Source organism: Hippopotamus amphibius, chromosome 11 (genome assembly GCF_030028045.1).
Source record: "Hippopotamus amphibius kiboko isolate mHipAmp2 chromosome 11, mHipAmp2.hap2, whole genome shotgun sequence".
In the NCBI taxonomy this organism is placed as follows: Eukaryota; Metazoa; Chordata; class Mammalia; order Artiodactyla; family Hippopotamidae; genus Hippopotamus; species Hippopotamus amphibius.
In genome coordinates, this window is record NC_080196.1 from 26,090,088 (window position 1) to 26,104,810 (window position 14,723).

Consider the following 14,723-nt stretch of genomic DNA (forward strand, 5'->3'; position numbering starts at 1 on the left):
ACTCATTTCTCCATCTCAAAGAACAAAGCAAGAGTAAAGTTGCAACCCTAACATCAAACAAAATTTATCCCAAATGTATGCATATTGCAGATATGACTATCAGCTTATCAAATTCCTACAGGACGATAACCTGTTTCACACAAATAATACATAATATAATTAACATATGCATAAAATAAGCTTTGAATTTGGTTGAAAACAAAATAATAGTTGTTTCTGACTGTGGAGAAATTGTGTTCAAATTACTATTACTCTGAAATGAACTTCTGAATCTATTATCTACTCTTTAGATTTGATATACATTTAAAGCTGACTTTTCAGATGGAATACAATAACAGAATCCACCATCTTCTTAACCAATTTAGTTACCTTTTTCTGAACCTATCCAACTTCTTTATACAATTAAAGTCTATGGAATTTGAACTAAATATTGACTTATAATTATAGTTCCACAATGTTTTATGCAAGGGTTTAAAAATGTTTGATTTAACATATGGACACCATGTGAGGAAAGTGGGGAGGGTTGAAGGGGAATGAATTGGGAAATTGGGATACCAAATTGTACACTCTGAATATACGCAGTTTATTGTATGTTAACTGTATCTCAATAAAAGTTCTTAAAAAAGAAGATAAAAGAAAAAGAAACATAAAATTCTGCCTTTAAAAAAAAAGTTTGATTTATATTTCTAGCTTGTTTCCCATCTTATATTTTTGTTGTTTCTTTCTATCATTACAGTTTGCTTTTAGTTTTTTATATCACCTTTTAAAGTTTTATTTAAAGTTTTTTATTACACAAAATATTTGAAATTGCCTCATGTTAGAACTATTAAATAAGATATATTTGGAAAAGTCCAGCTTTCATCTCTGTCCCCTTCAACTTATTCTCTCATTCTGCCCTAAAGGCAACATTTTTAAAAAATCCTTCCATTGTCTCTATTTACGAATGTAAATAGATGATACATAGATTGAACAAATGGGTTTAGTTAGATATTCCTATTCTCTTTTACCTTATTAAACAAAATGTTGTGTACTGTACACATACTTCTGTACCTACTGAAAGTGAATTTTGGGGATTACTCCATAGCAGGACAATCTCATTTTTTTTCTCCAAATGCAGAGTATTTCGCTGTTTGGCTGTACATCACTGTATTCATATAACCCTATTTGTTTCTCAGCATCATCTCTGATTTCCGCTAAACCCATACAGGGTTTTCCCATGACAGGCAGTAAGTCTGTGACAGAAACTGGAGGGCCTCAGAAATGCATCTTATCGATGTGAGTTCTGGCTTTGTCCTCATGGCCTTCCAAGACCTATTTATGGGGAAGAATGCATCCCAACCAAAGAGTTAGCAAGTCATTGATGTTTACTGGGGAGACAGAAGACTGAAGTGTTATAGCCCACTACTAGTCTAATAAAAAAAACAGTTCAAGAAGTACCCTAGTTTAGATACTTTCTTTAAAAATAATCAGTAAAAAAAAAAAAAGACAAAAAGAGCATGATTACAAAAATGTTGAGGGCATCACATCCTTACAAGTTACCTATATTTCTTACATGTGTTGTCTCAGTTCTGTATCCCATGGTATAAAGGAAAATACAAAGATGTAGAGAACCATCATGAAATGCATTCATTAAGGGCTTTCTCCCAGCTCAGGAAAACATGTCTAATAACAGAACACAGAAAACCCAAGAGAATAACAGGAAAGGAAGAAAGGAAAATTCCAGATCCACATATGACCAAAATTCAGGAATATAAATAAAAACATTATTATGTGTGAGGTAATCTTCCTTTTTTCTTTTCTTTTGACTTCTTTCTTTGAAGACGTATGAAGCAAATGATTTTCATTCCGTATTTATTTGAGAAAAACATTATAAAGTAATACAAGCAGAAGATGAGTTCAGATGCACAGGAGGCAGCAAAGGTTGAAAATAAAGGGGACCAGGGAAGAAAGAATATAAAGTACTACAATCAATATTGAGAATTTCCAGGTCAAAGGCTGGAGGCCGAGCAGTGAGGGTGGAGCTAAGAAAGCAACCTAGGAAGACATTTTCTACAGGGTCACTGAACCAGGAGCAAACAAGATCCTGAGAAAGTACTCTCATTGTGGAAGAGTTAGAGCTAAGCTGAAATCTTTCCATAATGTGAAGAAGCTGGGACAGAAGATTCTTCCTTGAGTGTGATCAACTTCACTTTAGCTCAGGAGTCCTGCAAGAGACAGAGAAGAGAGTTCTTTCCAGACATAACTCCACAGGGAGTTTCTTTTCCCCTCTCTCAGGGGGAATGTTAATGTTAATATTAAAGCATTCCAGTAAGAAGGGGAAAAATTTTAAGTCTCCTGAGCCAAAGCTACTTTAGAATAGGCCTTTTGTTTAGCTGAAAGAAATAGCTTTAGTGTAAACTGCCTGACCAGAAGTCAGATCCAAAGTCTTTCATTATTTCTGTCTCTGTCTTGTCACCTCTACCATTTGTTCTAGGGAGACTAAATGTGACTCTAAAAGAGAGTTAAAGAGAATTACCTGTTGGCTGAAGTGCAGGATGTCCTGGGAAAGAGAAGGGAAGAAATATACTTAAAAGATATAGAGGTAAATCTGTCCCCAAAGCACAATGTCCACAGCCCCTACCCACCACCTGAGACTTCTCTAACACCATAACCCACACCACCTGATGCCAGGGTAGACATGAGGGCAAACACTGAGAGCATGTGATCCATGAAGCTTCTATCGCACAAATCCAGTGTCATTACGTCAGCCTTGGTGTGTCTTCCTGCATTTGCCCCGGGATCTCCACCCAAAATATCCATGCATGTTGACCTTTTCTTATCTCTACACGCTACAATCTCTTATGTTTCAACCATAAGTAACCACGGACTATTGATTTCTGGATTTCCAGGAAATTGAAGTCAATTGGGAAATAAAGGCTTTAGACGAGGCCACTGATATACAGAGAACTAACTTGAGCAAAACCATATTTCTTCCCCCAAAAATCTGTGAGGGAGTGTCAGCTGCCAACAGGCTCCTTACCTTTCTGATTCCTGAAGTAGATGAACAGCCCCACTGCAAGGAAGAGCAGCCCCAAAACAAAGCCCCCAACTCCACTCATCATCTTGCTCTGAGCAGATTCAGACCGTGCCCCTGAGAAAAGAAGCTAGTTTCAATGACTTTTGTCCCAATTCTATTGTAACTTCTCTAATTAAGACTCTGAGACTGAGAACTATGAGAATGGGGGAAGACGGCTACCCTGGAAGAACTAGAATAATTGGCCATTTCTGAAAAAGAGATTAAAAATCACACTGAGTAGCTACAAGGTTCAGGTGCTGAACTTATTTAAATATCACTGCCTTGACATAAGCTCCACATCTAATGGATGAGGAGCCAGGGTCTCAATGAGGTTAAGTTTGCTTCTCTAGGATGACAGATGTAATAAAAGACAGAGGTGAGACTGGGCTCCACTCATGTCAGGAAAGTTCCTACATTGTAGAGGATGTTCCTCTTCTCAGATCACAGTGAACAACTCAGAGCAACAGTGTCAGAAGTACAAGCCCAGCCTGAGGCAGGGGACTGGTGCCCAGGGCCATGTAGTGACCATGATCTGAGATTTCATGGAGGCTCAGAACAAGAATATCTCTTTTCTGCTTATCAGGCAGATCTGCCTCCCCTGGGGGTATAGGTATTTGTAGAAACTATCACAGTATGTCTGTAACTGTCAGAGGATTTCTTTTTTTTTTTTTTTTAATTTTTTTTTTAATCTTTTTGGCACACAGGCTTAGTTGCTCTGTGGCATGTGGGATCTTCCTGGAGCTGGGATTGAACCCGTGACCTCTGCATTGCCAGGCGGATTCTTAACCACTGCGCCACCTAGGAAAGCCCAGTCAGAGGATTTCTATCTCAGGATATTATAGGGTTCCTGTGATATCCTCAATAATAACCTCAGCTGAAGGAGAGGAGAACATGGAGCAAATGAACACATGCTGTGCGGAGAGGAGAAACCTGGCACTCAGGGGTAAGCAAGCCCTCTCCCTGGTAGGTGAGGAATTTATGAGGTCAGAAAGCTTCTCACTCCATTCCACTGTGATAGGGCTCATCCGACTGGGGTGCTCCACTTGGCAGGTGTAGACCTCTCCACTCTGAGGGACTGTTTCAAGCATCACCATGGTCTGGAAGGTCCAGTCTCCATTAGGGATCAGGCCTGTGGAGACCACCCCAGCCTCCTCTTCCTGACCGTTCCGGAACCACTTGACTTTAATGTTGCCTGGATAGAAATCATTCACAGAGCAGACCAGGAGGTTGTGGTGCTGCAGGGGCTGGGTCTTTGCAGGATACACAGTCACTGTAGGCTCGACTAGGAGAGAAAAGGTAGAGGGAATAAGTAAGGAAGACAGAGTAAGTCTTCTTGGTTGGCTGCCTTTCTGCCCCCAGTCTCTGGTCCCAGACTGCAGTCCCAGGTAGGCCTCCCTCATAGGTGGCCATGTGGCCCAAGAGGAGTTAGTACCATGAGCCTTGTCTTTACTCCTTACAGCATGGGCCCATTAGTTTGAGAGATGTTGAGAAAATTTGTGTGTGTGTGTGTGTGTGTGTGTGTTTACGTAGTATAAAACAGTTATTCATTGTTGAAGTGCTTAGAAATCTTTGCAAGGTATAGAGTGTATTAATTAAAAGCATGATTTCTGAAATCAGACTGCCTGGGTTCAAATCCAGGCTCTGTCTCTTACTGATGGATCCTGGGAGAATTTTACATTCCTCTGTGCCTCTGCTTTCTCACGTATAAAAGAGGATAATACTACTAACTGAACTCTTAGCATTATGTGAGGATTCATGCACCTAAAGTATGTAAAACAATAATGGAATTTACCCTTCAATATAGATTAGGTATTATTATCCTTGTTTAAGTGGAGAGAAAGTATGATTCAAAGCCATATGGGTAAATTAGGGAAGAGCAGTGGGGTGTGTGTGGAAACAGAGAATGAAATCCTGGGAAAGCTGTCTCCATGATATCCCATCATAGAATGCCTCAGAAATAGTTGTATCCTGGGAAGAGAGACACAGGTGATTATTGAACTATATGAGTTGAATCTCAAGAAAAGTGCGAGTCCTGAACAAGAAGGAAAGAGAGGGAAAGCCATTAATTTTCTTTAAATTCTTATAAATTCTTACATACCACTGATCAATCTGTCTCATTTGCAAAACAAGCATACTTGCTATTGGAAATGTGATCATTTTACATTTTTCTTTCTTTTAAGCTCAAATTTGAGTTCAAAGGAGGGTGAGGGACTCATTAATATGTCTGCTTAGTGCCTGACATAATCCCTGAAGCTAACAGCCTCAATAAATACATTTTTTGGAAAAAACAAAAAAGAAACCTGAGGAAAAAACAGTTTTACAATATCATAGGATGAGAGATTTAAGATTAATGTAAGTTATTCCTTCCAATACTGCAGCGTATTTCATTAAATAAAAATGTGTAAATTTCTAAAATGGAAAATAATAAACCAAATCAAAATATATCAGAAACTAGAGAAAATGCTGAATTAAATATCAGAAAAGTGTTAATTTAGTGTATGAAGAACTCTTAAATTCATTGAGAAAAACACCAGGACCCCAGAGATAACAGACAATAGATAATTCTGGGAGCAATAACAATTTGTCAATAAATTTGTGAAAAATGTTTAAGAATCTTAGAAATCAAAGATATATGAATTAAAATTTTAAACGTAAAATTTCCACTGACTACTTCCAATATTGGAAGAAAGATCTAACAAAGGGGAATGTAAGGTAACTGTTACAATTCTAAAAGGAAGTAATATGCAATTACTCAAATACCAATAGCCATTTTTCATAGAATTAGAACAAGAAATTTTACAATTTGTATGGAAATGCAAAAGACCCTGAATAGCCAAAGCAATGTTGAGAAGGAAAGACGGAGTTGGTGGAATTAGGCTTCCTGACTTCAAACTATACTGCAAGGCCACAGTGATCAAGACAGTATGGTACTGACACAAAAAGAGAAATATAGATCAATGGAACAGAATAGAGAGCCAGAGGTAAACCCACGCACATATGGGCACCTTATCTTTGACAAAGGAGGCACGAATATACAATGGAAAAAAGACAGCCTCTTCAATAAGTGGTGTTGGGAAAATGGACAGCTGCAGTTAAAAGTACGAAATTAGAACACTTCCTAACACCACACACAAAAATAAACTCCAAATGGATTAAAGACCTAAATGTAAGGCCAGACACTATAAAACTCTTAGAGGAAAACATAGGCAGAACACTCTATGACATACGTCAAAGCAAGATCCTTTTTGACCCACTTCCCAGAATAATGGAAATAAAATCAAAAATAAACATATGGGATCTAATGAAACTTAAAAGCTTTTGCACAGCAAAAGAAACCACAAACAAGACAAGAAGACAACCCTCAGAACAGGAGAAAATATCTTTCAGTGAAGCAACAGACAAAGGATTAATCTCCAAAATATACAAGCAATTCATGCAGCTTAATACCAAAATAGCAAATAACCCAATCCACAAATGGTTGGATGACCTAAATAGACATTTCTCCAAAGAAGACATGCAGATGGCTAACAAATGCATGAAAAGATGCTCAACATCACTACTCATAGAGAAATGCAAGTCAAAGCCACAATGAGGTATCAACTCACACCAGTCAGAATGGCCATCATCAAAAAATCTAGAAACAATAAATGCTGGAGAGGGTGTGGAGAAAAGGGAACCTTCCTGCACTGCTGGTGGGAATGTACATTAGTACAGCCACTTTGGAAAACAGTTTGGAGGTTGCTTAAACTAAAAATAGAACTACCATATGACCCAGCAATGCCACTACTGGGCATATACCCAGAGAAAACCATAATCCAAAAAGAAACATGCACCCCAATGTCATTGCAGCATTATTTACAATAGCCAGGACATGGAAGCAACCTAAATGCCCATCAACAGATGCATGGATAAAGAACATGTGACACATATATACAAAGGAATATTACTCAGACATAAAAAGGAATGAAAATGAGTTATTTGTAGCAAGGTGGATGGACCTAGAGACTAGTCATACAGAGTGAAGTAAACCAGAAAGAGAAAAACAAATACTGTATGCTAACTCCTATATATGGAATCTTAAAAAATGGTACTGATGAACCCAGTGACAGGGCAAGAATAAAGATGCAGATATAGAGAACGGACTTGAGGACAAGGGGCGGGGGGCGAAGGGGAAGCTGGGACGAAGTGAGAGAGTAGCATCGTCATATACACACTACCAACTGTAAAATAGATAGCTAGTGGGACGTTACTGCATTAACACAGGGAGATCAACTTGATGATGGGTGATGACTTAGAGGGCTGGGATAGGTAGGGTGAGGGGGAGTCGCGGGATGGAGGGGATATGGGGATATATGTATAAATGCAGCTGTTTCACTTTGGTGTACAGCAAAAACTGGCACAATAATGTAAAGCAATTATATTCCAATAAAGAGCTTTAAAAAAAATATCAAAAGCATTATAAAAATAGTTAACAACAGCATGTTAACTGACAAAATTATAATTCAGAAAGCTGGTGTCAGAAACCTTTCAGCTATGTAAAAGTTTATACACTAAGAAAACAAAACAAAACAAAAAAGCAAGAACCTTAGACATAAACGAAGCCTGAGAAAGGTCCGAGGTGCTTCAGCAGCTCCCCCCCTCTCAAGAGTTAGTCTGCTAGCTTCTTCTCAGTGAATGCTCCTGCACACAGACGCTGCACACTTATTTCAGGGGTGTCAGTATCAAGAGCAGGTTGTGACTCCCCTCCTCACATGCTCCCCATCCTTTCACATTCCTCACTTCTCCTCCCCTAAACCTTCCCCTCAACCACAGACACCTTTTAGTCCCCTCCCGGCATCTCCAACCACCCGCCCCAGTCAGCGTCCTCCCTTCCCCGCGCTCCTCCCGCTCCTGCTCCCCCTCCTCTCCCACAGGGACCACCAAGGACGCCCGAGCCTCCCTCCTGCGCCCCTCCCCCCACCTCCCTTCCGCGCGGGCCTCTCAGACCCCAGGGCACTGCCGCCACCACACACACTCTCTCTCTGTCCCACCTCAGCTCACCGTGCACCCCTCACACCCTCTCCCCTCACAGTCACTCACTGACAGAACCGCACACTGTCTCTCCAATAACACACTCTCACAGGAAGCCCAACTTCCCCTTACTCACATCCTACACACTCACCCAGGTCTCGGCCTGTCTGTGTCCCTGTCTCTCTCCGTCCCTCCCCTCTCACAGTCACACAGTGACGGACTCTCAGGGTCTGCTGACAACAGGCTCTCACAGGAGCCCTCCTAAGCTGTACGCACACAGTCCTACACCCACCCCGGATGCAGTCAAGTATCTCTGTCTCTGCCTGTCTGTCGGTCTGTCGGTCTGTCTCTCTCTCTCTCTCTCTCTCTCACACACACACACACACACACACACTCCGCCTCCCGCCCCCCTGGCCGCCCACCCCCGCGCTCACCTCGCCGCTGCACCGTGAAGCTCTCAACAACCCCGTAGTTGTGTCTGCAGTACGTGTCCACCGCGGCCCGCGCCCGCTCCAGGAAGTCCTTCTGGCTGTTCCCGTACTTGGCGAACGGCCGCCCCAGCTCGGTCACCGCCCGGAACTCGCCCACGTCGCTGTCGAAGCGCACCCACTCCTCTCCGTTATAGAAGTATCTGTCCAGGAACCGCACCCGCTCCGTCCCGTTGGAGAAATGACACTCGCTCGTAGAATACCCCAGGAAATGTGCTGCAGAGACAGGATAGATCCGGTCACAGGAGCAGACCCCCGGGAAGACACTCATGGGGGCGGGGGGAAGTCACCAACGCGGGACGCCCAGGCTCAGCGGGGGCCACAAGGATTAGCCGTAACCCGCTCATTGGCTCCGCTGACACCCCAACTACAAGCACCCCGTGAGTTCTTTCATCTGCCGGCAGCAGAGGGAGGCTGCGGGAGGCCCGGGGAAATCCCTCTGGCCCAAAGCCTTTCCCGACCCACTCCCAGCTTCCATGCTTGGTTGGAGCCCTCTAAGCCTGCGTTGAGCAAGGATCTGCCCCGTCACCACCTCCTCCTAGGAGCCTCCACCAGAAAAACACCGCTCTCCCCTCATCCTACAGCTCTTTAGCTGTTCCTTAAACGTGCCCACCTCATTCTGTGAACACTTGGTAGGGCTGACTTTGTGCCAGGCCTGTGCTGCCCCCTGGGAATCCAAAGAAGGGAAAACAGACACGTCCCCTCCACTCATGGAACTTAAATTTTAGTGAAAATGATAGACAAAATTAAACCACAGAAGAATGTATACAGGAAAGAGAAATATCAGAAGAAAAGTGTAGAGTTCTATAACAGTAATAGGATGATCTAAATTACATTCAGTGCCAAAAGTGATATCTAAGAGTGACATTTAATAAGAATGAAAGGCTAAGTTGTTCTGAACTGAGGGGGGAAAGTGGGTGTGTGTGTATATGTTTGGGGGGAAAGGGAGACATATCTCAGGTAAATGTAATACCATGTACAAAAGCTTAGAAAAAATGATAAACTTCTTTAAGAAACCAGAGAAACTACTTCACTGAAGCACAGAGAATGAGAGGGAGGAGGTAAAAGACTAAACTGCAGAAATCAAGTACTTGAGCCAGGTACTTAAAAGTCCTGTAGCTGATGTCAGGATTTTGACTTTATACTATATGCAATGAGAACTATTGAAGAGATTTAAAGAAATGAAAACCATAACCCTAGTACGCAGCCACAATCCATTTTCTGTACTTCCACATCATGAAGCCTCAGAAAAACAGATTTTTTAAAAAAAATTTGGTGACAAATCTCAATTGGCAAATCTGATCTGATGAATTAAGGGGTCAAATATGTCTCTAAGTGTCGGAGTGGAGTCTGTTTGGTACATTGTAAGCTGTCTACCAGCATCCCTGGCCCCTACACAGTGGATGTCAGAAGAAACCCTCAGTGTAACAACCAAAAATGGCTCCAGATATTTCCAAATATTCAGGAGTCAAGGAGTGGGGAGGGATTGGTAATCTGTCACTGGGTGAGCTCTGCTTATATAAACCATCTGAAAAATCTGTGGTGCAGAAACCACGGTTAATTATGGAGCAGCTGAGAATCATATTGAAAGTTTTGCCAATAGTATATCTGTTGAAAGGCTTGGTCCTACATGAAACCCATACTTTTTAAGAATCCAGCCCCCTTAGAGAGCTATTTTTCCAACAAAACAAATTTATTTGGTACAAAGGCTTTGCTTTTTTTGCTTCACTAACCAATTACAAAGTTATATAATTTATCCTTCACATCATCTTCTTTGTTAATTTCTCTGCCACTGTTCCACTACTTATCTATAGTAGTAAACTGCAACCACAGACATTTTATTCCTATTCAAAGCCCTCACTAATTCATTTTCTAACTTTGTCTCTTATTCCTAATAATACCAGTAGGCATCCAATTACCAGCCTTGGAATTCTCATTTCTGTAGTCAAGTCCCTTCAGAAAGGGAGAAAAAATGACCTCATTTAGACAGTTTATAAGAAGTGGGCAGGTCCTCAGTCTCTGAGTTGAGATCTTCACTTAGAAATGATGGCAGAGAGAAGTGTACTCTGCATCAGACCAGTTCTATCTTAATATTCAGAAATTCTCTAATACCTTCTTGTCATATGACAAAGTTAAAAAATAAAAATGTATGAAGTTAATTTTTTATTGTAGCTTGTATGGTTAGTACTGTTACTCCAGCTCATGAGCCCAATTTAAGATTGCCAATTTAGTAAATAAAAAGAGAGAATTCCCAGTTAAATTTGTATTTCAGATAAATTATTGTTGTTTAACTGAAATTTAAATTTAATTGGATCCTGTGTTTTATTTGGCAACCCTAGCCCAACTTGCTAATAAAATTTCAAAAGAAGGAGTACATTTAATACTTCTTTTTCTTCTTCCTCACATCCTCATGACAGCCTGCACATAGTGGGAACCCAAATGAAACATAAAATAAATGCAAAATTAATGAAAATTCCTCCTATTTATTGGATCTAGCGCTCTTTCTAGTGTTGTTCATATAAGTATTCAAAAAATATACTGCCATTTTAATTTTCATAATCCCTATGAATGAAAGCTCACAAGATCTTTCTGTTTCTTTACTTTCTAAAGCAAGTAATATCTTCATCATCATTTGGCAATTGTCCTCAATTAATTTTATCACTAAATACCATTTTGAGCTCATAAGAACAGAAACATTGCTTTATATATAATAATGGGGTATATATGAATCTAAAACAAAAGGAGTATGCTGACACAAAAGAAAAGGAATTTCTATAAACTCAAATTTACATGATATAATCTGGGTTCTAGCATCAACTATGTGACACTGGGTAAATTACTGAAACTTTTTGAATATTAGATTCCATAGGTATATATGTTTTTAATTGCTACAGATATAGTAGGATAGTTATGAGAATTACATACTGAAATTTATAGACCTGGTACAGAGTAACTATAAAATGTTTCAATGCTCCATGCTGATAGAGACCTGATTGTCTTATTCATTCTTCCATCCTCATCAGCTAGGGGAATAAGTAGGTTACTAATAAATATAGGTTGCATGAATCAACAGCTTTTTGCATAACCAGTCACCTCTGCATTCAAGGGCACTCTAGTGCTTCCTTGCTGATGACTGTACCTCTCTGGTTCTCAAGTCCTCCCAGAATCTCTTTGTTCTTTTATTCTTATACTTTAGGTCCAGCTGACTCTCTGATTCTAGGGCACAGTCTCCTCTGATTTAAGCTAGAATTATTATTTTTATAAACATAAAGTGACTCTTCTCATAATCCCTCAGTAGCCTCACATATCTTTTTAAGTAAAATTTAAATTTTTTACCATGGCTATCAGGGCATAATATGATTTGTCTCCTGACTTCATCTTCAACCTCATCTTATTCCACACATCAACCTGCTTGCTACGCTTCCCACTCTCTAGCCTTCTTTCTGTCCCTTAAAAAAAATCCAATATCTTCCCCACTTCATCCTTTCCCTGATCCCTTACACCCTTCACATGACTGGCTTCCCATCATTCATATTTCAACTAAATGTCGCTTTTACTAGCCACCTGAACTGAAGTCAGGTGACTACAATTCTCCTTGTTCCATAACCCTGATATGTTTTTTTCAGATCACTTATTAATCTCTGAAATGTTTTTCTTTGTTAAATGTTTATTCGGTTGTTGTCTTTCTCTCCCGTCGTTTGTTCCATGACAGTAGGGGTCTGTTCTACCTTATTCAAATAGAATTCTCTGAGCCTAGAACAGAGCCCAATATATAATAGTTGTTGAGAAAAAAAAGATTTTGGTCTAAACAAATAAACCCCAGGTTTTGGAAATTGATTTTTGTGGGGATCCTGGAAAGTAAGAAGGGGCTCCAGCTCCAACACTCTTTTATTCTGATGACACGTTAAATTCCTCTGCTTCCTGTGACAAATTCAGACAAACTTCCTCCTTCTCCTTCTACTAGTCCTAAGAAATATTCAAAGTTAATAAAAGGTGATTTTAAGAAGGAGGAAAATCTTCAGTGTTTCATCTCATCTTATGGATTGTTATAGTGCTGAAGGTCTGTATAAACTTTGGGGATTTTCGGTAATCACATAGCTGGAGAAGGAATAGGGAAGAACTGGAAGGATAGGTAACTAAACATGAATAAGGAACAGAGACTGCATGATGAATGAAGCTATGAAATATGGGACAAATATCTCAATAGGCCAATGAAACTTGCTTTCTGAATTGCTTTTTGACTTTCAGCCCTATGGGATGGAAACAACCTTTACATTCTCTGTACCCTGCTCAGGGTTTATGGCTGGAATGATATGAAATTGCTGACATTCGACTACTTTTGACTTACAATAACAGAATTTTATATAATTTATCCTCCACTAGTTGAATCCCTTCTCATGGACTCAGGCCAGAGAACAGACAGATGCAAGATTGTGTAGAAACTGATTGTGTAGAAAGATTCAAAATAGGTTCATGGTTTTCAGAAGATGTGTAAATTCTTTAAGCATCATAGAAAATCCCATAAGGTGCTCCTTATCCACAGGGTCATTGCAAGCACTAAGGATGTCTGCTTAAGCTTTAGGGTGCTTTCCACAGGATAAATAGAGAGAAAACCAACCACAACTTCTGTCAGGGAATTTCTGGTAAAGGGATATCATATATAATCCTCATAAACACTGGGGTTAAGGAGAAAGAAAAGATTCAATAGAGAGAGGCCCTTTGATACATTCTTACACATTAAGGAGAGACAGCAACATCACAGATCCTGTTGAAGACATAATACAGGATCTTCTAGGAGAGATCTTTCTAATTCCTTTTGAATCCTCAGAAAATTTTTGGTGAAACTTTCTGTTTTTTGGCATAACTCAACATAAATAAAGGAAACTGATATATGAGGAATTATTTTGACATTCTTATTTATAAATCTTTTTAAGACCCTAAGGGGAATGGGATGCAAGGCTGGAAAAGTTTTATTGGTAGAGAATTGAAAAGAAATTGTTCACATATATGAAGGCAAGTTAGACAACTCTCAATAAGAGGTCAAGCACCCAGGATCCTTTACTGTGGAAAGAATTGGGGATCCAAATGATAAAGATAGGTGGTCACCGAAGAAAATGTCACAATTTTTAAGGGACTTGACCTAGACACAGTGACAAAGCTAACTCCCTTCTTTCCCCCACCCCACAATAGCTCACACCTAAGGTGTGCACTTACGTTGGGTCTCCCTGGCCCAAGCCAGGGGAGGGCTCAGCACCATCAGTATCACCGTCAGAGCTGCCATCCAGGAGCCTCCAGAGAAATACAGGCACACCATGCTGGAGAACAGGAGAGGGTGTGAGGGGAGCAGGCAAGTCCCACTCAAATGCGTACTCTGACCCTCCTCCACCCGCATCCCAAATGATACCAGCCCAGGAACTCTGTATTTGCTCCTGGATTGGGTGATCTCAGCATTAGACAACCAATCAACATCCGAGGTAAACAGCATCATCAGTTGCTGGTCAGAGAGGCAATAAGAAGGTCCTCTTCTGAAACTTAGAATTTCCTCCATTAAAAGGATTGTTTCAACTTAATACTTTAACGGTTTGATTCAGTTGCATCTGAAATATTTTAATTGGGCTCCTATTGTGAGCCAGCTTTGTGCTGGTCAATAATGTGTACACAAGTTTGACTCTTTTATGCGCATGTAGTTCTCTCACTGTGAGACAGAGCTGTTTTGACAAATGTATGTGAGCATGTTAGGAGATGGGAGAGTGGAGAGAAAATGATCTCAAGTTAAAATCTTTAATCTGGTCCTACTTGCACCATAACTTAGTGTTGTAGATTTGGGGAAATTACTTAAACTCTCATAATTTAAAAGAAGGCACTTCATCTTTCAGGAATTTCAATACTGAAAAGTGCTGTGATTATGTGACCACCTCAAGAAACAATATCCTTGGTAACTGATGATGTGACAGAATTATAGCTGTCGATTGGAGAGTATAGTCTGTACCTCCTGATAGATAGGAGTGTCTCTAATAAACTAAAGGTAATTTAATGGTAGTCAATAACTTAACCCAAGTGAAAAGGTTTTTCAGGTTTGTTACTGATACTGTCACTGAGTTTAGTGGCATCTTCAGAATATTCATAGAGAAAGGGGCTTAAAGGAGTCAATCTATATGGGATGGAAGGTC

General features: G+C 40.2%; 1 protein-coding gene across 1 annotated transcript; it reads right to left on the bottom strand.

Annotated features, from left to right (window-relative positions):
* Positions 1 to 1,588: 1,588 nt before the first annotated feature.
* Positions 1,589 to 13,936, bottom strand: LOC130831054 (DLA class II histocompatibility antigen, DR-1 beta chain-like). Its single transcript, XM_057698539.1, has 6 exons — positions 13,768 to 13,936; positions 8,500 to 8,769; positions 4,056 to 4,337; positions 3,020 to 3,130; positions 2,516 to 2,539; positions 1,589 to 2,204 (listed from the first exon to the last, which is right to left on the bottom strand). The coding sequence occupies exons 1-6, from the start codon at positions 13,865 to 13,867 to the stop codon at positions 2,191 to 2,193; spliced, it is 801 nt and encodes a 266-aa protein (XP_057554522.1). The 5' UTR covers positions 13,868 to 13,936; the 3' UTR covers positions 1,589 to 2,190.
* Positions 13,937 to 14,723: the final 787 nt, after the last annotated feature.

What these genes read in the sequence shown, in the direction of transcription:
- LOC130831054 (XM_057698539.1), bottom strand. Translation starts at nt 13,867, where the DNA reads ATGGTGTGCCTGTATTTCTCTGGAGGCTCCTGGATGGCAGCTCTGACG. An exon ending in TTGGGCCAGGGAGACCCAAC is followed by an intron (nt 8,770 to 13,767) that starts GTAAGTGCACAC and finishes CTGTCTCTGCAG; the next exon opens with CACATTTCCTGGGGTATTCT. An exon ending in CTTCACGGTGCAGCGGCGAG is followed by an intron (nt 4,338 to 8,499) that starts GTGAGCGCGGGG and finishes TTTCTCTCCTAG; the next exon opens with TCGAGCCTACAGTGACTGTG.